The sequence below is a fragment of the Hyperoodon ampullatus genome (genome assembly GCF_949752795.1).
Source record: "Hyperoodon ampullatus genome assembly, chromosome: 2".
In the NCBI taxonomy this organism is placed as follows: domain Eukaryota; kingdom Metazoa; phylum Chordata; class Mammalia; order Artiodactyla; family Ziphiidae; genus Hyperoodon; species Hyperoodon ampullatus.
The window spans coordinates 80,120,988-80,144,974 of record NC_136915.1 but is presented as its reverse complement, the minus strand read 5'-3'; the positions used below and the strand labels follow the sequence as shown (position 1 = coordinate 80,144,974).

The 23,987-nt window shown below is 39.7% G+C and overlaps 1 protein-coding gene across 1 annotated transcript in view; it reads right to left on the bottom strand.

Moving 5' to 3' along the window:
- Positions 1 to 1,559: 1,559 nt before the first annotated feature.
- Positions 1,560 to 23,987, bottom strand: part of LRRC8C (leucine rich repeat containing 8 VRAC subunit C) — a gene marked incomplete at its 3' end in the record, with an annotated part of 56,429 nt that continues 34,001 nt past the window's right edge. Inside the window, exon 3 of the mRNA XM_079719509.1 lies at positions 1,560 to 3,833. Within this exon, the coding sequence (XP_079575635.1) occupies positions 1,560 to 3,833 (2,274 nt within the window). The remainder of the gene's footprint in view (positions 3,834 to 23,987) is intronic.

Sequence of the window (23,987 nt, the reverse complement as noted above, 5' to 3'; positions counted from 1 at the left end):
AAAGTCACCAGGCTCAAGGGGTAAATTTTAAAAGCAGCATCTTGAAACCCCAAACCATCTTTCTATTTTTCTTCGTTAAGTCACAAAACTTCCTTAGGTCAGACTAGGGTTCTGAAAACAGTGTGAATTTGGAGCATAAAACAAAATTCCCATGAAAGGTAGCACTGGTCCTGGATTGAGGGCACAAATAGTGCTTTCATTTTCCTGTTCTCTACAGCTTAATAGTCAGTGAAAATTTTTGCCCAAGACCCATACTATGTTGGATGTTTAAGTACAGAGATAAATAAAACCCAGCTAACCACCAGGCAAAAATTATTTCTATCTACTTAGCAATTTATTCACACTTAAAAAAAAAAAAAAAGGAACAGAACCATTTTAGATGAGATACTTTTTTTAAGCCAAAGAGAGCAGACTTTCTGTGCTTGCATCACTAGCATTTGCAGCAAGGGCAGGCTTGAGGGAGACAGATTTATATACGTACATATACGTGGATTATTTCGTGTAACAGGCAGAATTTGAATAGAGATCACCACTTCCAGACTACCCAGAGGAACCAGTGTGCCTGCCTGGAGTGCACCAGCTCTTTAGCAGAGTGGTCTAGTAGCACATTTTTTTTTTTTCTTCCATCGGATGTATTCACATATCAAGATATCAAAGATGATTAAGTTACTAAAAAACAGGCTTCTGATTCTGATTTTTAAATTTAATTACCTATTTTAATTAAAATAAATTAGCTTTTCTAAGGTTGTTCACCAGTACTACATACAATATTGATATTAAATGGGAGGAACCTCTGTATTTCCTTTTTCAATGATATTTTTAAAATGTTGTTAAAAATGTAAATCAGTTAAATTATAAATGACCAATTCAAGCAAGCTGACCATGGGAGATGATTGTCTTTACTCACAAAATCCTTGCTTAAGGATAAATAACTGCCAGGTATGTGAAAGAATAGAACTTAGGGTTCTGTTGGAGGCAAGGGGAAATTCTGAAAATAATAGTCTATGACAATGCCCTTATGTGAGTTTACACTCCAGAGAAGTGTTTTCTATAAAATGAAATACTTGGCCAATGGAGAAGGCAGCTGGAATTAAAATAACTAGCACAGATTCCTTGGTACACATACAATGAAAACAAAAATAAGGACCCTGTACAGGTGTAAACAAGCTAAAAATGACCTTGGCAAAATATCTTCATTGATTTAAAAAACACCAAAAGCATGCAACTTAAAATTCCCTTCCCTTCACAAGAATGAACTGAGAACCATAAAACACAAAACAACCAAAACAAAAAAACAGACGGAACCATCTGTTTCTGTCAGTAGAAAACAGTCATAGATACATTAGGTTCCAGGACAAATAAAACTTTAAAATATTAATATTGAAAAAATACAATTAAATTTTTATTAAAAATACATACTCCTTACTCAGTCTTTGTGTACATTTTGTTTTGTGTGAAAAAGAAAAAAATAATAAAATAGGAAAGGCATTAAGACTACCTAATTATTTATACTGTATTTGGTAGAAGCATGTTTCAGTCAAACTTTAAACAAAAATAAGTTATTCTGTTTTCATTTGCTCCCGGACATCAGAAGGCAGGGTTTCAAACAGAGCATCTTCTACAACTAAACCAGCTCGCTTCAGAGCCCGACAGTCGCCCAGTTCGGGAGGGAGAATTTCAAAGTGATTTCCTTTAACATCTAAATAGGAGAGAAATAGTAAATTTCCAATTTTTGGTGAAAGTACTGATAGGCTGTTTTTCCCAATCTTCAGAGTTTTGAGTTTCTTACAGAAATAGAGTTCATCTGGAAGGCTCTCCACTTTGTTACAAGTGATGGAAAAATACTGTAAACTTTGTAGAACTCCGATCTCAGGCGGGATAAATCTAATGTCATTGTAGGACAAGTCCAGGTATCGGATCTTGTTGCATAGGAAGAGGTGGGAAGGCAGCACCTCTATTTTATTGTGACTAAAGAAGAGGCGCTCCAGGCTGGTGAGTTTCTTTATATGCTCTGGGATGTAGGTGATGCTGTTATGCCACAGTTTTAGCACTGTCAACTTTCTCAAGTGCTGGAAGCTAACGATCTCTTCTATAGATTTCAGATTATTTTCCTTGAGGTCCAATTCCTGGAGGCTAAGCAGGCTGAACACGGCGTGAGGAATGCGCTCCAGGTCACAGTGGACCAGCTCTAGCTCTGTCAGATTGGTCATCTTCTTCAGATTGTTAAGCATCACCAGCTTGGTGCCATCGTTGTGTATGCACATCTTCTGGAGATGGCTGGAAACATCAACCACTGCCTGTGGGATTTTGGAAACATTGCTTTTGATGGAGAGAATTTTAAGGCTTTTGAGATCCCGCAGAGACTCAAGGGTGATATTTTTGGAAATATCATGACTTAGAGAGCCAACCAGGTAGAGCTCCTCCAGGTTCCGCAGGCCATACATCCAGGGGGGCAGCTCCCTCATGTCATCAAACTTGACGCTCAAGACCTTGAGGTTCTCCTTCAGGAAAGAGAGTGCCGCGCTGTGGATTTTGACCGAGCACTGGTGCAGAGAGAGCTCCTGGAGATTGTCTAGCTGTGCAATGGTGGCTGGTATCATGACATTTTTAATGATTTCAAGTTTTAGAGACTGCAACTCTGTGATTTCAAAAACAGTGTCTGGAAGGCCAGAGAGCATGATGAGAGGCAGTTCCAGGCGGTTATGGGCATTCGTCTGCAGCTTCTGCCTCAGTTTATCCGGAGTCCACTCATTGTTTAAATTCAGCTGCTTTAATTTGTTTTCACTCACTTCAGATAGGAACACCGCAAATCTCTTGGAATACAGAGGGTCGTACTGATCTATCATATGAAGCATAAAAGCAAAGTCATTTTTCACGTCTGGAATATCATCAATTCCAGTTTCCTGCCGGACATACTCAAAAGAGTACTCCCTCAGAGAACGGTAGAACAGCCAGTATAAGGTATAAAGGCACGTCAATCCATAGATACTTACAAAGCACAGGTAGCAAAAGGAGAGTTTTGAGAACAAGTGTGCCATGGTATGATTGCAAGAAAAGTTTTTATATCCAGTCATGTCCTGAATGTCAACATTACAGTCCACTGTAAATTGGACTTTGGAAACCAGGGCGCTATTATACGCAATGATGATTAGGAATTTTATAACCTTAAGTACAGTCTGACGAACATACATAGCATATAATATATCACCTTCTTCTACGTGTAGCCTGAACTTCTTCACCTTCTCAAATAAAGCCTTCGCTTGCTCACCCTCCTTCTTATCTAGAGCCCCTGCAGTGGATTTGTCAACCACAAACTTCTCAGGAATTGACTTTAAAGACTGAGAGTTGACCAGGTTGCCTTCTGGACCAGACTGGGTGGTGTTGGGCCTGCTCATGTTGTTCTTCCTGTTGTCCTTTTCTTCTGAGTCCTCCCCAGACACTTCAGATAAAGCCCGTGTGGTCCAGGGAGAGTCAAAACACTTCCCCAGGATTGAGATGAAATGCTCTATTTTGGAGCTGGAACCAGGGAATTTGAACCAAAAGTTGCTACAGAGCATGAAGACCAGGGTATGGATGAGGACAAGGTAAGGGAAATACTTGGCGTACCAGTGGAGGGCTCGCTCATAGCACATCTGGTTAATAAAGCTGTACTGCTGAAGGTCCAAATCTGTCTTCAGTCCTTTCATTTCCACAGTGACTGGGTTAGTAGGAGACGGTTTTGGTGGAGGCAGTGGGGTGGTACTGGCCACTGCTTGAGAGACATTCGAAACGGAAGAGTGGTTCTGAGAAGGCTGCACCCGTTTTGGAAGGCAGATTATCTTGTCTTGCATGACCTGAAACAAAGAAATAATATTTTCAAATTATATTACTCAAAGAGCTTTCATAATGTCATTAGTGCGAAGGAAGCAGCAATACCATCCAATAAATGTCCATTTCCTTTGCCTGGAGAATACAATGTTCAAGTCCAGCACTGAGATTTTTATTCTTAGCCCACATGTTGGAAAAATGAAATGTATCGATATATCTTTGTTCACCATGTCTAACTCATGACACAAAACGCAGCAGTTTTGTTAGGGCACAGAACGATTCACAACAAAATAAATATTTAAAGAGCATTCATGTATTTAAAAAAATTTGCATTTCTTCTTTCACTGAAGCCTGGGAGAATCAGTCATTGGTCTGGGAAGTACATCCTCTTATCAGACTCAGTCTTGAATTGGATGGCTCCCAAGATTTATATTAGTTTCTGTATGAGAATCATTAAAAGGAGGAAATACGGGAGAAATTCCCATCTTTATCGTTTCCTCTTTTCTTTCTATCCATATCTTAGACATGCATAGATGAACGTGAATGGCTTTAATAAAATGGGAATTTACTAAGCTTTTGTAAAAACTATTTCTTCAGAGAGAGATGAAAAAATACAGAAATGTTCGATAGTAAAATAGTTATGTCTAAACTTGCTGCTTTTCACACAAAATATTATATCAACTTCTATCCCTCTACCAATGCTTCAGTTTGTTGAAAAGAATATTAAGCCCTAAGAATGTCCAGCAGTCTCATAAGATTGCAGTTTGGGTATGAGAGAACACATTCTTTCTGAAGATGAGGTAGGATGAGGCAAAATACTCCTTGAATCAACCTGGAGGAATCATCCCCAGGAAGAAGTACACGTAAGTGGAATCATCTGGACAATAAGCAAACAGTTCAGAGAAAGAATAATAACCAAGAAATTGATGGTAATAACATGGAATTAATAATGCAGGGGAAGTCTATTTCTACCTTATTATGTCAAATGGCTGAAAATCCATAGTGTATAATGATTTTGCAACAGCAAAGCTCTTTATGTTGATTCTAGAAGTAGAAACTGACTCTATTACAAAGTAGACTGCTATGGCATGAGAATATGACCATAACCTGGTGACATGGGAGATATAGCCCCATAGAGAGAAGTATTTACAAGGTTTGACAATGCAGTGGAGCACCCAACCCTTAGTTGAGTGTCTGATACATAGGAGACCACCAGTATTTGCTGAGAAAGTGAATGAATCTAGAACTGACACTAGTCCTTCCAATTCAGAGTTGCATAGGTCTGGGTGTAGACCACACGTCTCCTAGGGATGAAGATAAGGATGGTGATTATAGTGATGACAGCAACAAACTTTCTGTTGTATTTAATATGCAATCCTGTTCCAATAATGTCATGGGTATTAATCATTTTAATTGTCACCTTAACCTGATAAGGCAAGTACTCCTTTTATCCCAATTTCACAGATGAGGAGACCAAGCCACAGAAAGGTTAGGTAACTTGCTTAACGTTATCAAGCCCAGGCCACCTGGACCCAGAGCCTACATTCTTATTTTATTTTATTGAATTTCTAGGATTAAACCAAAAATATCTCAATTTGACTTTAACCTAAGTAACAAATTACCTTATATAAATTATACATATTTTAGGGGAAAAGCTTATCTCTCCCCATATCCTATGCAGATAACAACGAAAGAGTGAGGTTAGGGGAAGAGAGGAAGTTTCATTTATAAAGATTTATAAAGGCTCCAGCCTAAAAGATATAGCAGGGGGCTACTACTTACTATGTAAATCAAAAGAAGGAAGGGAAGAAAAACAAATGTAATTGCACTCAGAGGGTTCAGTGGCTACAGAGGTGTGAGAATGTTTGAGAATGCCTTCAAACATTTTAATCACTTACCTGATGTTAAACATGCCCACGTTTGTGGGCATATATATGTCTACTTATAATTATACCCATAAAGTATTGCCAATCCATATGTCAAATATTAGAAAACTTAATTATTTTTCCTTTAAGTTTAAAATAAACATAAAGCTTTCATTTTAATCTCATCTCAATGGGGCATCCTTTATATTTCTTGGAGGTCAAACACTCTACCTTGGAAGCCTCTGGAACAGAAAATAGTAAGAGAAAGCCTTGACAGATGCCAGACTATCTTGAAGAAATATCAAAGAGAAAAAGTAAGAAAGTCAGTGTTTGGGGTCATATTCTAGATGTTTTCTCATTCGTGGTCTCATTTAATGCCCCCAATAATCTGTGAAGTAGGCATAAGTTAGGGGCTAGAGCAGCATGGAAAGAAATGCTTCCCCAGCACCTTCTCCAAGAGTGACACCTTTGAGCTAGTATGTTAATAGGCAGGCACCATCTGAAGGTGCTAAGTCCCTGCCAAGCAACCAGGCAGCCCCATTTCTGCCCCCTGCCCAGCCCTTCTCCAGGCTTGCTCCTCATGGGGGAAGACGATAAACCTCTGGAGCTTGGCTGCTGCAGAGGGTTTCAGGTTATGCCCTGCACCAGGGTGCCCAGCTGAGGGGCAAGTGTGGGATGAAATCCTGCTTGTGCCCCCCTCACTCAGCTGTTCACCCTCATGGGATGCCTTTTTATATTCTGCACAAAGGTACCTGATTGGCTAGCATCTGCCATGCTAGAGAGGTAGGTCATTTTCTCCCCATTCTACAGAAGAACCCAACTAAAGTTCAGAGAAGTTCAATCACTTGCCCATGTTCACGTAGCTAGGAAACAGCACAGCAGACTAGTATATTTCCACCATTCCAGATAGTCTCTGCATTTCTCCGAGTTTCTGCTATGATGGCTCTAAGAGAACAGCCCAACGTAGGAGGGGAACACATAGACAATCTCTAGAAGTTCCTCTCCGCCTTCTGATGTCATATTTTTTTCAATCTTCACAAAGATGTAATTTTTAAAATGTGCCTATTTAAATCCCAGGAAGGTAAAGACAGTGATCTATTTTCCAGAAGCTGTTAACTACATAGAAATGAGCACAGAGTAGAAAAAGATGCTGGAATTTAGTCACTACGAACAATAGCTGCTCATGCTGCCAAGAGAACACATCCTAAGAAGACTCCAGCAGAGACACAGCTCATAGTTGAAGTCCCAAAGAATGTGATGGCAGGTTTTCTATCCAGGACTATGAAAAGGAAGAGGGTAGATTACGGAGTCCAACAGTAAAGAGTGTGAGGACTTAAACAGTGAAATAGCCACAGGAGAGAGGAAGGAAGTTATCTTCCATGGTTAATGGAAACTGCAACACTGAGAAGAATTGGGAGAAGCATCAATATTTTCAAAGGTATAGTAAAAAAGAGAAAGAAGACAAAAAAATAAGGCAGATAGGTTTCTTTTTTAAAAAAGAAAAGGGTAAAGGGTGTTTCTGTGGGATATTTGTAAATAGCAGCTTGTAAGAACTTGAAAGTTTGTTTCACCTTTTCTGCTCTTTTGAGAAGCTTGTCTAATTAAACCTATACCTCACTTCTTTTTACCTTTACCCAGAAATTTAAAGATTAAAGTACAAAACAAGCCTTAAGGAAAGGCTGCAAAACAAATAGCAAAGGCACAGTGGTAGGGTTCCAGGCTGCCGGTGCAGGGCTAAGGGAGAGTGCTTGGGGTAAGACCAGGGAGAAAGCCACCGCCCACATCCCATTCTACAAACCATCGAGGCTTAGACCATCACCACCAGCTCATTCATACACACACGTCATTATGACGAGGAATCCCATCCTTTTATTCTAGGGACAGCCCTCAGACTGCCTTTGGAGGAAAAAGCATTGAGACTAGAGCTACACAGAGTGTTTATATAAGGGGAGGGCAAGAAAGAGGGGAAAGAAATGAGGGTAGGGGGAAGAGAAAAAAATTAAAAAAGCAAGATGAACAAGAGAATCTGATCCACAATATAGCAAGGTGAGAACGTTACTCTCCTAAAAGCAGATACGAGAATAATTCTTTAAAAAAATTTTGTTTTTTGATGTGGACCATTTTTAAAGTCTTTATTGAATTTGTTACAATATTGCTTCTGTTTTATGTTTTGTTTTTTTGGACACTGAGGCATGTGGGATCTTAGCTCCCCAACCAGGTATCAAACCCACACCCCCTGCATTGGAAGGTGAAGTCTTAACCACTGGACCACCAGGGAAGTCCTCCATGAGAATAATTCTTGAACAAAATCATCTACGTTAAAGAAAATATCTCAGTTAGTTTGGGAATGATGAAGATAGGGATATAGAAGGAGGTGAGTCACTGAGGGCAAAGGTCAGGCGAAGCCAGGCAACAAAGATGCTAAACTCCCCATGCTGTATTGGGATGAACAGGCTTGGAGGTAGGAGGAGTGAGTCAGCAGAGCAGAGAGGGGCTAGAATCGAAGGAAATAAATAGCTCAAGCAACATGGTAGGAGGCTGGGGTGTACACTCATTATTTCTATTTTGAGATGTAAATACTTTTCACTCTTCCCTAAACCTTTGGTAAAATCTGCTAAACACACACACACACCCCTATTATGAATGAATTTTGTGGAAATCACAGCAAAAAAAGGACTAAATTTCATGCTTGGATCAAAACTGAACAGACAAGCAGAGTTTGCCTGGGATGCTAAAAATCTATAAACTGTTTCCATGGAAGCAGGAACTGGGACCATGAGAAACTAATTCTTCTAGGAGTCCGTCAGAACTTAGGCCATGGACTGGAATTTGTTCCAATATCCTCTAGGTCCTACGGAGCAGCTGACATCCAGTAACATAAGTATATAAAATGCTCCTCAAGACTTTACAATGAAAGTTCCTAGAGGAATAAAAAATATATATGTAAAATTGTTCCATGTCTGTCATAATACCTAGGTAATATTTCTGGAAAAGAAACACAAGGGTTGCAGTGATTGTAGAAATGGGCTCACTAAAGTTGGATTCATGAATTCCCATTTGCAAATTATTTTGAGATAACACCACAGCTGTTTTTGAAAAAAAATTCTAAGGTCAATGAAATAAACTGAATTTCTTGCTTTTACTTTCTACAGGGGGATGTCTTTCAAGAGAAACAAAGTAAAATTCAAACTTCTTTAAAAAAGGAAGCAACCCATCCAAACCATGCCCTGAAATGCTGCTCAGATCTAGGAAAAGAAATCAAATATTTAAAATTGTAATTATCACATTTATACTAGCAAAGAGATGCATTTTTAAGTAGGGTGTACACTCTTGATCTCATATTGAAATACCTCGTACGGGCAATGTAAGCTTAGGGCCTTTTAATAGTAATTTTCACCGTTTTAAATCATTAATGTTCATCTACATCTTTGATTGTTTATCTTTGATGACGGTTATTTGATTCTCAGTCCCTTTGTTAGAATCATAACACCCATTATTATAATGTAAAACTAAGATCTACTTAATTTAGGCAGTTTCCAGAAAAGGACTGCAGTGAGAAGCAGCAGTGAACAGTGGTAACATGTTGAAACAGTTTCATATTTGCATGAATGAGACACCAAAGGGCTGAGGTTCAAACCAAACCAAACCAAACCAAACCACTTAGCTTCAGAGAAACTGTTTGATATAACAAAAATAGAGCAGAATAAATAAGGGCCAGCTTATCTATTACAGGAGGGAGACATAAATGACATCGATGGCGGTGGTGTAGGATGTGTAGAACACAAGTGCTGAGTAGTTCTGCGTGTGCCTCAGGAAAAGTCAACCATTGTGGAGGCTCTGCTGTACGTCAGATATGATAGAGATACCATGAGCAATGCGCCCTTCCAGGTCAAGCACAGGAGAAAGACAACTGAATCAGTCAGGAGTGTTGCAAGTGCTCAAATTCATGCTCGTATTTCACAATGAACTTTATAATCAACTTTATAGCCTAGATCCAGAAAAAAAAAAAAAAAACCTTGGTGGTATTTTTATTGGGATTACATTACATTTATAAATTAATTTAAGAAGCACTGACATCTTTATGGTGTTGATTCTTCCTCTCCATGGGGTGTGTTTCCACTTGTTCAATCTAATTTTGTGTCTCCCAAGAGTGTTTCATAGCTTTCCCCAAATAGATTTTGGACATTTATTGTTAAGTTATGCTTAAACATTTTATTTTTTGCTATTATAAATCTTTTTTAAAAAACACATATTTAGCACAGAAGGGAGCATCCTCCCTTCACCTTTCCTACTCCCTTGCCATTCCTTAGGAAGCCCTGATAAGCTTGGTGCGTACTCTTCTGGATCTATATCTGTGCATTTACAGAAACATGACATATAAACACATGGGATCTTCCTACATGAGTTGTTCTTGCACCCTGAGTTTTTCACTTTCATAGTATGTCTTGGAGACCTTAACACATCGGCACATAGGGATCTACTTCATTCTAAGGGCCACATTATTACATGGTGTGGATGTGCTATAATTTATTAAAAACATTCCAACGATGATGTGCATTTAGGCAATTTTTAACTTAAAAACAGTGCCAGTCTCAAAAAAGTACATGCTGCCTGATTTTACATGGCATTCTGCAAATCAGGCCAGAGAAACAGATCAGTGGTTGCCAGAGGTTCACTGCAAAGGTTCAGAACCAGGGAATTCCTTGGGGTGTTGAGATTCTTTTGTATCCTGGGTGGTGTTACAAGAATTTATGCATGTTTTAAAATTTAAATAGATACCTTGTTTTGATAAAGAGTGCATTTTAGAAATGCTGTCTAATATTAACAGAGCTCCACCGGCTTTTTCCTGTTTTTTTAAATATCCTTCTTTAATCTCTATTTTGCACTTTTGTCTGTGATTTTGTTTTATATTTTTAGGTATCTATTTTATGTATTTTTTAAAAAAATCTAAACTAATCACCTCTTTCTCTTACAAGTGAATTTAATCTATTACATTATTTTGCTAACCTCACTCATATTTGGATATTTACTGATATTTGGATTTATTTCCATAATTTTATTTTTATTTTATTTTATTTTTTTAATGTTTATTGGAGTATAATTGCTTTACCATGGTGTGCTGTATAACAAAGTGAATCAGCTATACATATACATATATCCCCATACCCCCTCCCTCTTGTGCCTCCCTCTCCATATTTTTATTATTTATTTATTTATTTTTATTTTTTTGCGGTACGCGGGCCTCTCACTGTTGTGGCCTCTCCCGTTGCGGAGCACAGGCTCCGGACGCGCAGGCTCAGCGGCCATGGCTCACGGGCCCAGCCGCTCCGTGGCATGTGGGATCTTCCCGGACCGGGGCACGAACCCTCGTCCCCTGCATCGGCAGGCGGACTCTCAACCACTGCGCCACCAGGGAAGCCCCATATTTTTATTTTTATATATACCATTTCTTCCTCCTTCCTGCTTTCTGTTGCATTAATAACATCTTCCACATCTCCTATTTTCCATCCTGCTTCAGCTGGTTGGGAAGGTGAAGACTAAATTTCTGTAATAGAGGTTATCTATAATTTCTCAAAATGTATACACTTAAAGCTTTTCAGGATCCCTACCTCCCCTTCCAAGCATGTTTTAACTACCCGCTGAACTATCCCGTTTTGTTGTTCCCAGAGTTTGTTTTAGCTGTCCTTTGAAACACACAATTTAAAAAAATAATCTATAGTTGACTGTGATTATTTACATATTTATCATGTGCTCACCAATTTTCTCAGATCCTTTATCTTGCTCCTGGGTTCCTTTTCCTTTTGGTTAAAGTATCTCCCTTAATAATTCTCTAGGGTAGCTTTGAAGATTTTACCTTTAACCCCAGATCTTCTATAGTTTCACTTTAATTTTTAGTGTATGTAGATGAACACTGCTTGATATCTGTAGCTAAGGACCTGACTTTCTTCAATTTTGGAAAACTTTAGCAAAATCTCCTTAAGTAATTGCTTCAAAACTTGCTTCGTCATTTCTTCCATTTTTTTCTGAAATTCCTATTAGATGTATGTTAGAGTCTCTCAACTGATCTTCCACAGGTGTGTGTTTGTGCTTTCTTTTTTTTTTTTTTTTTTTTTTTGTGGTACACAGGCCTCTCACTGTTGTGGCCTCTCCCATTGCGGAGCACAGGCTCCGGACGCAAAGGCTCAGCGGCCATGGCTCACGGACCCAGCCGCTCCGCGGCATGTGGGATCTTCCCAGACCGGGGCACGAACCCGTGTCCCCTGCATCGGCAGGCAGACTCTCAACCACTGCGCCACCAGGGAAGCCCTGTTTGTGCTTTTTAATCCCTGTCTTTCTCTGTGCTGGCCTCTGGGTAACTCAGAACTCTTATCTAATTCATTACTTCTTTCTACAACTGAGTACAGTGTCATTATTCTACCTATTGATATTTTAAAGTTCAGTGGCTTTTTAATTTCAATGATTTCTAAATTTTTTATATCCATTTGATCTTATGTCATATCTACCTATTTTTTAATGTTATTTCTTTGACCACTCTAAATCTATTTTTCTGCTTTTTATTTTTTTTGAACTTTTTAAAGTAAATGTATTTATTTTAACTTCACTGCTTGTTTTAAAACTTAGTTTCATCTCAAGTGGAGTGAATCAATATTCCAACTGTCAGTTTTGCTGAGAGACTTTCCTAGCATAATTTTCTTCATGTGTTCTGGGTGGTAGGCTTGTTCTGAGATTGTTTTCTCTTGTGCACTCCTTTGTAGTTTCCTGCACCCAGCTCCCCAGTCCACCATTAGGACTTGTCATGGTGTTTTGATGTTCTACTGTGATGTCAGGATCTCACAGTTCCAGTCAGGGAGACATGGGCAGGCTGACTCAGTTCCTGGTTGGGAGGCACCCCAGATGCACGGTTTCCTCTGAAGTACCAGCTCCAGCAGCCAGTTAATTGCCATTCTTTTTAGCTTCCTTTTGGGAGTGAGGACCTTTGGCTACAAACAGTGACCAGGCTCCAGTCTCTTATCTTGCTTGGTGCATTTTTAGTTCCTTTACTGGCAGGAGCTGAGCTCCTGGCCGCTACTGCCTGCATTTGGATGACAGCCCAGCTGTTGCTTCAGCCCCACTCAGTATTCCATTTGTGCTCCACAGAAGTGTTTATCTTGTTTTTGAGTCCATGTATGCATTTTTGGTACCTCCTTTTATATTTTATCATGGCTATACACGTTGAACACAGGGAGTGTTTTCAAGCATAACTCTTGCTTTACTACCTTTTCATAAGAGAGAGACAGTGTGCTGTAATATAAAATTAGTCTCAAGACTACCATTATGAAGAATCAACATTGCTTGGCTAGTGCCAAACAAGGTAAACCTGCAATGTCAAATTCCTCTCCCCACAAGAAAAGGCTGGATTTCTTTATACATCTCCCCTAACATCATATGAGAGTACTTATTTTCCTACAACCTCAACAATTAAGTACAATATTTTTTCTATGAACTATAACCCCAAAATTATTTCTCTGGTTTAGACTTTAAATCTTAGTTATGACTATATTATCACTGAAAGAAGTGAGAAAACTTGCTGCATATGGTAAAACAGCAGGCATCATTCCAATATGTTAATGTGTGACCCAGGGGTATTCTTTAGATTGTGAACTGTTCGTTTAAAAGATGGTGCTTTAACTTGGTTATGGCAAGTTGGATACAGACATGTAGACTGGAGCCACAAAGTGGCAGGTGGGCCAACAGGAAGGTGATTATCTTTTACTCTCCCTCCTCTCCATAGATTCAAATACAACTGGTTCCAAAGGGTTGCACCCTGAAGCTGATCGTCCAGATTTGTCCCCAGTCTGATAGAACAAAACAAGCTATCTCTGCTGATCTAAGAGTGACCTAGCAAGAAACAGATCCCAAAAACCTATTCCCCAGGGCTTGTTCAGAGAGGTACTAAGGACAGACTATCCATATAGTCTAAAACTATAAGGATAGTTTATAACTTATTGAATATCTACTTTATGCTAACCATTATAGGAAAATCAAGGAGGCGTAACTAATGTTCTAAAACTTATTGAGTATCTACTTTATTGAATATCTACTAAAACTTATTGAATATTTACTTTATGCTAACCATTACAGGAAAATCAAGGAGGCATAACTAACGTTCACTGTTCTAGACTTACAGTCTCGTTGGAGAGACATAAATAGCCACATGAAAAGTCAAACAACGGTGCACACAAGGCTGTATATTTACCATATGAATGATGTGGTAAATGAAATAAAAGCTAAGGCTTGCAGTGAGCAGAGAAGGATTCATGCAGTAGGACCAACTTCATTTGGGCCTCGAAGCTGCTGGACTTGGATAGGTTTTGTGGGGAGGGTAAGGTCAGAACCTTGTGGGTTCCAGAGACAGGAGGCAAAGGGCTGCATTTGGGAAGAACAAGGAATAAGATTAAAAAGATGGGACCTCCCTGGCGGCCCAGTGGTTAGGATTCTGAGCTTCCACTACAGGGGGTGCAGGTTCGACCCTTGGAAGGGGAACTAGGATCCTGCATACCGCACAGTGTGACCAAAAAAAATTTTTTTTAAAATAAATAAATAAAAAATAAAAAGATGGACTGTTGCTCTTCCTTTCTGAAGTAGACCCATTTCTCCTGGGAAAAGAGATGGAGATACAAGGGAAGGGAATTAACTTTCATGTCACTAAGTTATCAGTTAATGTAGGAACTAACTAATTATGTTCTCTCAGAAATAAGATGCTAGAAGACAAAGCATCTGTCCTCAAGAGATGTGAGATTTACCTTCATCAGTGATAGGATTAACTCTGAGAATGCAGAATCTGTTTTGTTTTGTTTTTTTTTTTCGGTACGCGGGCCTCTCACTGTTGTGGCCTCTCCCATTGCGGAGCACAGGCTCCGGAGGCGCAGGCTCAGCGGCCATGGCTCACGGGCCCAGCCGCTTCGTGGCATGTGGGATCTTCCCGGACCGGGGCATGAACCCGCGTCCCCTGCATCGGCAGGCGGACTCTCAACCACTGCACCACCAGGGAAGCCCCCAGAATCTGTTTTAAGGCTAACTACTGAAAATATTTTAAGTACCAAAAAATCTTGTTGAGAAAGAAGGAACTGAAAAGGCAGGGAAGATGGCTTTAAAAGGGCCAAGACTTAAGTGATTTCATTCTCAGCAAATGTCTTATTCAAAAGGCTTACTATTCTCCAAGTCAAAATACATGTGTATTTGGGGGCAATCACCACTGGAGCACAAAAACAGACATCCATGAGCACCACACACACTGCATCACTCTCACTAACACAAACAAGTCCTTGTCTCCAGGGGAAATGGAAAAGCATAACTGCAAGGGTGTGGCATCATTTCCTGCCTTCTGTGCACATGGTATCTTCCTTCTTTAATGACGATGTTTAAAACTCATGTGTTGGTCAGGAAATAACACCCTGTGTATGGAGGAAGTTTAGACCCAGAGAGTAAAGAGAGAAAGACAGCGAGCAGTCTAAAGATAATTGACAAACTTTCAGATGTTTATTAATAAACATAAGGGCTGAGTAAAAAGTCTGTTTTTATTGGTTGCTCATTTCCTCAATAGCAACAGGAAAAGGAGAAGGACAAGATCATACCCTGGCACCTTTGGGGCATGAAGGCAATGTCCTGGGGAAAAGTTGGAGGGGTGAGCTGATTAAAACTTAGATTTTTGAATTAACAAATTCTCTTGGTGATAAGGTATAACAAGAGTACACTTGCTCTAGGATTCATCTGTACATGATTAAAAACCAGACATCAAGCAAATCTTCTCTAGTGAAGCATCATCAGAAATTTCTCTGCTTGAGGAACATAAAATGCCACCAGTCTGGTAGAAGAATTAAACATTGAAAACGTTAAAGCATAATTACCTGAGTCATCGCTATACATTAATAGAACAAAAGTATACAGTTAACTGGAGCCATTTTTTTTTTTTTTTTTTTTTTTTTTTTTTGCGGTACGCGGGCCTCTCACTGTTGTGGCCACTCCCGTTGCAGAGCACAGGCTCCGGACGCGCAGGCTCAGCGGCCATGGCTCACGGGCCCAGCCGCTCCGCGGCATGTGGGATCTTCCCAGACCGGGGCACGAACCCGTATCCCCTGCATCGGCAGGTGGACTCTCAACCACTGCGCCACCAGGGAAGCCCCTGGAGCCATTTTTAAGTACTGATTTTCCCTCTATCGTAGTACCTGTGGAAACATAGTGTAATTGTCTATTATCATTTTACCTCCTAGACCAATAAGCTCTCTAAAGGCAAGCTCCAACCTTGTTGACATTGCCTGGCACAAAGTAAGTATGTACTAAATATGAGGTGAATAAACAAACACTGTACCCCCTCTCCAAAGGAAAACAAACCACAACAACGGGAAGTACACACATGTATAAAATCAGATGCCAGTAAACATCTGGAAAAATTTGCCTTAGCTACCTTCCTCTGAGATGAAACAGCTCACTTCACACAACCTCCAAATTGCCAATTGATGTCAGCCTAGTGATTCCTAAAGCTCATTTAAGGTACACAAAGAGAGTGCCAGATTTGGGAGGCACTACCTATTCATTTCATTTCCAAGTAAAAGAAGAAACCATCACATCTACTTTAGGATCCTGTATGCATTTTGATACCTCTCTTAATAAAGGCAATTCTCCTACCACTATGAATATATACATACACTGACTTTTCCAGGGTAAGGATGACTATACATACTATGAATGTTAATTTTTTTTTAAACCCTTGGTTAGACTGAGACTTTCCAGCCATCAAGGATGCTTTCATTTCCTGTAGTTTGTATTTTAGTTGTATCTATGTTATGTTTTCTTCCCCTTTCTTTTGAGGAAAGCTTCTCCAGGACACAAAAAAAGAAAAAAATGAGGGAGTGGATGAGATTCAAAACTGTTTTCATTTTGCTTCATGGCATTTTTCCATTATCCAAGTAGACTAATGAATTACTTGATCCATAGCAATTTAAGATCTAAGTGGAAAGCATCCATTTCAAAGTCAAACCATGTGAGAAAATTCAGTGCATATACAAAAACTATGGATAAACATTAGGAACATACTGTTAGTGATTCATAACCAAGATAATTTGTTTCTGGTGCTTAAAAATTTGAAATATTTATATTTATGCTCTTGAAATAATGAAGAAAAAGCTCTGAAGCAACCCCCAGGGACTGAAACCATAGTTCTGTACTCAACTGACTTATCTCTGGACACTCTGCAGTTCACTGATAAATCTGTGAGCAGGAGTAAGATAAAAGAAATTGGGAGAGTCCCAGAGAAACATAAATCCTCTGGACTATCCACACCAATGTACAAACAGCACAAAGATACAGAATTCTAACACTGGAATCATACAAATAAACAAAAAAGTATTAAAAGAATCTTTAAAAAAAAGGATCATTTATTTTAGAAATTTTCTATAGTAATCAAAGAATAATTTGTCTAGTACTCGGCAAGTGAATGATGTCAACTGCCAGGCTGTGGTAGCTGTACCTTGTTATGACATCACAGAAGACTTGCAGGTAAGGTAAGAGTCATGACAATTTGTCATTTAGGTGTGGTGGATAGTAGGAGAATTTTTTTCCCCAGTCATTGTGCTTTTTGGAAGTTAAGCTATCTGGACTGCAGAACTACCATTAATTTGGTTCCACACATTCCAAGCGAATAGATCTTTTACCATATAAGGTGAATTTCAGTTATGGATTTTTTCTTTTTTCTGACTCATCTAGATGGCTGACCTCTGGGCAGGACTCAAGACTCTTCTTTGTTCCTCCTTACTTCTTTCTAGAAGGAGGGCTAGTAGAGATGGCAACATTAAAGGAGTAGTATTAAACCTTGGTGCTCATAAGGGGTTAAGGCTGTGAGTTCAAGCAGGGGATCTCTTGGAATTAGTTTGTTTGGAGTCTTTTTTTTTTTTTTTTTTTTTAAGATGTTGCGGGTAGGAGTTTAGTAATTTATTTATTTATTTTTGCTGTGTTGGGTGTTCGTTTCTGTGCGAGGGCTTTCTCTAGTTGTGGCAGTCTCCATCACGTTGCGCAGGCCTCTCACTATCGCGGCCTCTCTTGTTGCAGAACACAGGCTCCAGACGCGCAGGCTCAGTAGTTGTGGCTCACAGGCCTAGTTGCTCCGCAGCATATGGGATCCTCCCAGACCAGGGCTCGAACCCATGTCCCCTACATTAGCAGGCAGATTCTCAACCACTGGGCCACCAGGGAAGCCCCTGGAGTCTCTTTTTAGAGCTTCTCTTAGGAGCCATCACTTTGAAGTCTCTCTTCCTTGAAGTTGATGTGATAGGGTGGGTCTGGAGCTGCCTCTCTCTTGGAAGTGGATTATACCCTCGGAGGGCCAAGGGAGGATAGTTCACATAAGCTCTCCTCCTGGCTTTAGGGAGAATCAATAGTCAATTTCCTCCTCCCCATTCCTTCTTCACCCTGTCTCTTCCTTGCCCAGTTTCCCCTTTTCTTCATCTGGGCAAACAGAGATTAAAGTACAGGGAAAGAGAGTAAGGAGGCTTCCTGTGCTTCCTCCAGCTTCTGGTCCAGGTCTTCAGCACTTAGGCAAAGTAAGTCCTTGTGACTTATCTGAGTTCTGGCCTAGCTCACCAGGAGAGTGATAGTGAGGTTTGGGGCCAGAGCTTAGTTTTCATTAAATGTTCTTTTGTCTGTCTTGTCCTCTGTCTATATAGCTCCTGCAGATCCTCTGGGAGAGGAAGGCAGATAGCTGTGGGAGGGAAGAATTGGGCATGTGGACCTTGATCTCAGACTTCTCTCAATCTGTTTGCCAGAGACCCAACTCATCACACCAGTGACATATGGAAATGCCCCAGATGAAGAGAAGGCATTTGAAGTCTATAGTTTAAAAGACTAAAAATAATAAATTTCTATTTTACCATCATTTTTTTTCATATCTGTGAAGTGGAAATGATGCCAATCCTGCTCAGAAACTGGCTCAGAAAGGCCATGTATTTCACCCAAAATCATATGGCAGAATCTATGTTTTCTGCTTGAAGCTTTGGGGAAAGATTTAACTCTTCTCTTTAATTTACTTGACCTAGCTGAAATTATAAAAATTAACCAAGAGCATATGAGGTTTCTTACAAGGTAAAATGATGATGTAGCTGATGGCCTGTTTATTAGACAAAAGATTTGTGGCGGATACTGCAGAATTTCTAAAAATATTAAGTTAAGAAACTGACCAGTACAATGATACACAAAAGTGATTCAGAAAGGGATCTCTACAACATTGTCTCATCATGCATTAGGTATTTTCTGAGTCCAGTATCCAGCACCAACATTTTAAAACTTAACATCAACATCCCAAAACATAAGCTAATGTACTTGAATTTAAGATTACACAGTCTTAGCTTTAGGTATCGGTACAAAGAATCTCACTAGCTCTTAAGACTAATATACCTTGAGTAGGGAGATGCCAACTCAAATTTAAAGTAGCTAACTCTAATATTGCCAGTTAGCATAGTTTATTTCTTAGGAGGGCTAAAGATTTAAACTTGCTATTACATGATGAACAGTCATGTGTACATTTAAAAGCCTTTATTCCTTTATTCTTAGAAATAAAGTGCTGTTACATCTAAAAAGCTGAAAGTCTTTATTTGCTAGACACTTCCATGTGGACATTTGCCTCACAAGTCTTATTCTTTGTAACGCACCACAACACTTTTTTTTTTTTCAGGAATATAATTTAAACCATCCTACCTAGAATATCAAGAAACTTGATTTCCCCAGGTAGGCTTAACTATCCTTCCTGTTTTGCAGCTATTGCAATATATGGTCATTGCAATATGAACACACACACACACACACACACACACACATCCCGCAGCAATTATCTTCTGTTTTAGAAGGATGTATATGAATGTCCATCTTTGCAACAGTTTAAACATCTTCAGGGCCAAGACCAAGTTTTGTGTTGTCAGAACTTAGCACAGTGCCTATAACATAGCATACTGAATAAACTGGTACAATGAATGAATGTGTTATTTTGCTTCTCCAACTATTCCTTAAGCTCCTTTGGGGCAGAGATGGAGCCTTAAATTATTTTGTATTCCCAATAATACCTGACAGTGCTGGGAACCTAGTCAACATTCAATAAATGTGCACTGATTTATTTGCAGTTTCATAGCAAAAATTTCATTAAACAGAACACTTCTTGCTATCACCAAATACACTCAAGTAGAAACTAGATATTAATCCGTCAAGGAAGCTATAAAAGAGATTTCTATACTGGATGAGAACTTATACTAAATTACCTCTAAATTCTTTTCCAATTCTGAAATTCTATTATTTTTATTTTTAAAAGAAATTTAACTAGTGCAGGACTATAACCTTCTTAGATTAGAATAAACCAATATCATGAAAATATCACCATTACTCAGAAACCACTAAATTTTAAACGAATTTTTAAAAATCTCCAAAAGACTAAAGTATACTAAATAGTTAATGAACATAAGCAAGCCCTCAAAAGTTCATTTGAAAACTGGTTTTTAGAAAGAAGAAACCATTTTCCCACAAAACAACATGGAGGTTTTTAGACTCTCAGGGCAGTTCATAAAATCTATTCCATGGGTACAAGATCAAGTACTAATACTGTTACAGAACTCTATCAACATTCATAATGTGGTTTATTTGGGGATGCCCGAGATATACTTCTCCATACGACATCCGTATGCATGGGCAACCATCTGGGTAAGAAAAACCTGGTTTTCACCATGGCATTCAACTTTATTATAAAACAACCACATATGGCCAAAACATAAATTCTCAGTTCTGTAAAAATATACTTCATTGGTCTCACTGAAATGATTCTGTAACTTGCTCTACTGAGGTGCCTCAATATCTATAGTTTCTTAAGTTTCTGTGTCATAACAGCATGATTTTTAAAAAATTTTTATTTATTTATTTGGCTGCCTTGGGTCTTCGTTGCTGCGCATGGGCTTTCTCTATGTTCAGTGAGCAGGGGCTACCCTTCCTGCGATACACAGGCTTCTCACTGCATTGGCTCCTCCTGTTGCAGAGCACGGTACAGGCTCTAGGCGCGGGGGCTTCAGTAGTTGCGGCACGTGGGCCAGAGAGTGCAGGTTCAGCAGTCGTGGCGCACGGGCTTAGCTGCTCTGCGGCATGTGGGATCCTCCCGGACCAGGGATCAAACCCATGTCCCCTGCATTGGCAGGCGGATTCTCAACCACTGCACCACCAGGGAAGTCCCAGCATGATTTTTTTTATACACAAATTTTGGCTGTAGTTTTCTAAAATGTGAGGGCGTATAACATATACAGGTCAGGAATTGCTGATCTAATATTAGCATATTTTTGCAGTACATCCTCAAAGGACTTTTTCTTTCAAGTTTATTGCTCAAGCATAAGGGCCCGTCTCCCTTCTCTGGCACTAGGTTTATGCTAATTATTCTAGAGAGGATGCTCCTAGTATTCCTACCCAGCTCTGCAGAGAGCTGTGGTTAATCTTTGATACTACTAAAGAGAGATCATTTGCTACTGGCTGCTTTTTCTACTTTTTGCAGGGGAGATCTGATTTTTATCACCTTGTCGTTAATTATCCCACACAAAGCTTTCCTCCATCAGTTTATGATCCAGTTTTAAATTACAGTTTGTACAACTGTTTTTATTATTAAAAGAGTCAATGAATTCTTAGAGCTGCTGAAGCACACTGATGCATTCACTCAACACACATTTCTTGAGTGTTAGGTCTAAGACACAAAGGTGGGTACAAAGATGTACCACAAACAGATCCTGCCTTTTAGCAACTTGAAGTCTTGAATGGGCCATGAGATATGTTCTTAACATGTTCTTCCACACACTGTGGTTAGTTAAGCGTCAACAAAGAGGTAATACTAACTGTTTTGGTAGTTCATAAGGTCCCAGGTTCCAGATATCGCAGGATTAAATTCTTTGTCTTAACTCTGGCAAGTATGAAGCTTAAATCTCAGAAGGCTGACATTTGCAGTAATGCTCAATTTAGGTCAATATTCACTTCAAGCATTACACAGTGGATCCTAGCACACTGCAAGGGGCTACACTCTCCCGTGCTGTCTCTATATGTGCCACACTGGCCTCTTGTGATTCCTTTGCCTGGAATGTTCTTCTTCCAGATACCCACATACCTCCCTCTCTCAGTTCCTTTAGTTCTGCACCAATGTGACTTTTTCAGAGAGGACTTCCTTGACAACCCTACTTAAAGTAGGACCCCTGTCCCTCTCTCTCCTTACACTGCTTTTTCCTTACAAAGCACTTATATCTGACATTACATTTTAAATGTATCTTTATTTTTTTGGCAGGGTCTTGTCATTTTTATCACTGCCTAACCCCATTGCCTGGAACTATTTATTATATGTTAAAGACAAATGCGTGTGGTTCTGTCTGAGGACACATGGATTCTCCTTGTAGCCTCCCCTCCACCAGGCTATTCACTCTCTACATGGACATCTGCAATAATAGGAATCTCACTACCTAACATGACATTTTCAGAAAGTTCTTAACTTTTTGAAAGTTGAGTTTGTATTGAGCGAAAATCTCCTTTCCTAAAACTTCTGTTGTTGGTTCTATTTGGTGTTCTAGGACACGTGGAATCAGTTTAAACCATCTACACTTTCCACATGGCAGCTCTTTGAGCATCTCCTGTCTGTTCTCATAGTCCCATCAATCTTCTCAACTTTAGGCTATGTATACCTTCAACCAGGTCTCATATAAGGGTTTTTGGTCTCTCTTTTATGCTGGTCACAATCTCTTAAGTTATGGTGTAAAATACCCAGAAATTAGCACAGTATCTCTGTAATTCAAAGGTCTCAGTCCCTTTCCACAGCCGTTAAATGCTCACTGTACATTAGCACATGCCAAAAATGTCTCATCCACTTTTCCTCACTCACTCATCCCTTCATTCCACAGAATGAACTCTGGTGAGCACTTACACATGACCCACAGGATTGCTATTGTCTTCCATTCTGGGGATGCAGGAATGAACCCTACAGACGAGGCCTGGCCTTATAAAGTTTCTATTCCTAACAATTAGAGGTAATTCTTCCAACTAGAGTTTTGTTTTTGAAACAGAGGGATGCTAAATCTTAGAGCTAACAACTTACCCACTTGTGAAATTTAGAGTTAGGAAATTTCCTGCTTGTGAAATAGAATATTTGCACATAGATTTAGAAATTTACAACTGGAAAAGGGATGAGAATCAGATGGAGCTTCTGAAGGAATTAGTTCATAGAGTCAAAGTGTTTTGTTGTGTGTGCGGTGGGATTGGGGACCCTCGGGGCAGAGGGCTGAACTCTCCACATTCCTCAAGGTACAGTATGTTATCAGGTCCTGCAAAGCCCCTCCCTCCCCATCTCCTTCATCTCCTCTTCCTCCTCTCTGTTTCTTTTCTTTCCTTTTATCACCTTACACCATTCTATTCCCCTTCACCACCATAAGCGAGCACTCTTCAAATAAATTTTGGTATATGTTCACCAAGTTGCTTTTTCTTAAAAAAAAAATCTAACTAGAATTTTCTTAATATTGCTTTGAATTTATAAACTAATTTGTGAGGACTGAACATCTTGGTAATATCAAGTTTGTGCCATTCAAAGACATACAATGTCTTTCCATTTATTCAAATTGTCTTATATGTCATTGACTAAGCATTTAAAAGTTTTTAAGTTCTTGTGTATTCTTTTTTTTTTACCTTATAAATTTATTTATTTATTTATTTATGGCTGCGTTGGGTCTTTGTTGCTGCGCGCGGGCTTTCTCTACTTGCGGTGAGCGGGGGCTACTCTTCGTTGTGTGCACGGGCTTCTCATTGCGGTGGCTTCTCTTGTTGTGGAGCACGGGCTTCAGTAGTTGGGGCGCAAAGGCTCAGTAGTTGTGGCTCGTGGGCTCTAGAGCACAGGCTCAGTAGTTGTGGCACACAGGCTTAGCTGCTCCACAGCATGTGGGATCTTCTCAGACCAGGGCTCGAACCCGTGTCCCCTGCCTTGGCAGGTGGATTCTTAATCACTGTGCCACCAGGGGAGTCTTTGTGTATTCTTGATTAGCTTAATTCCTAGATATTTGATAGTTTTTGTTGCCATTCTGAGTGGTATCTTATTTTTTGTTAAATCTTTTAGTTGGTATGTATCTTTCTAGTTGGGAGTGTTTTATTTCATAGTTTAAAAATTAGACACAGGGCTTCCCTGGTGGCGCAGTGGTTGACAGTCCGCCTGCCGATGCAGGGGACACAGGTTCGTGCCCCAGTCTGGGAAGATCCAACATGCCGCGGAGCGGCTAGGCCTGTGAGCCATGGCCGCCGAGC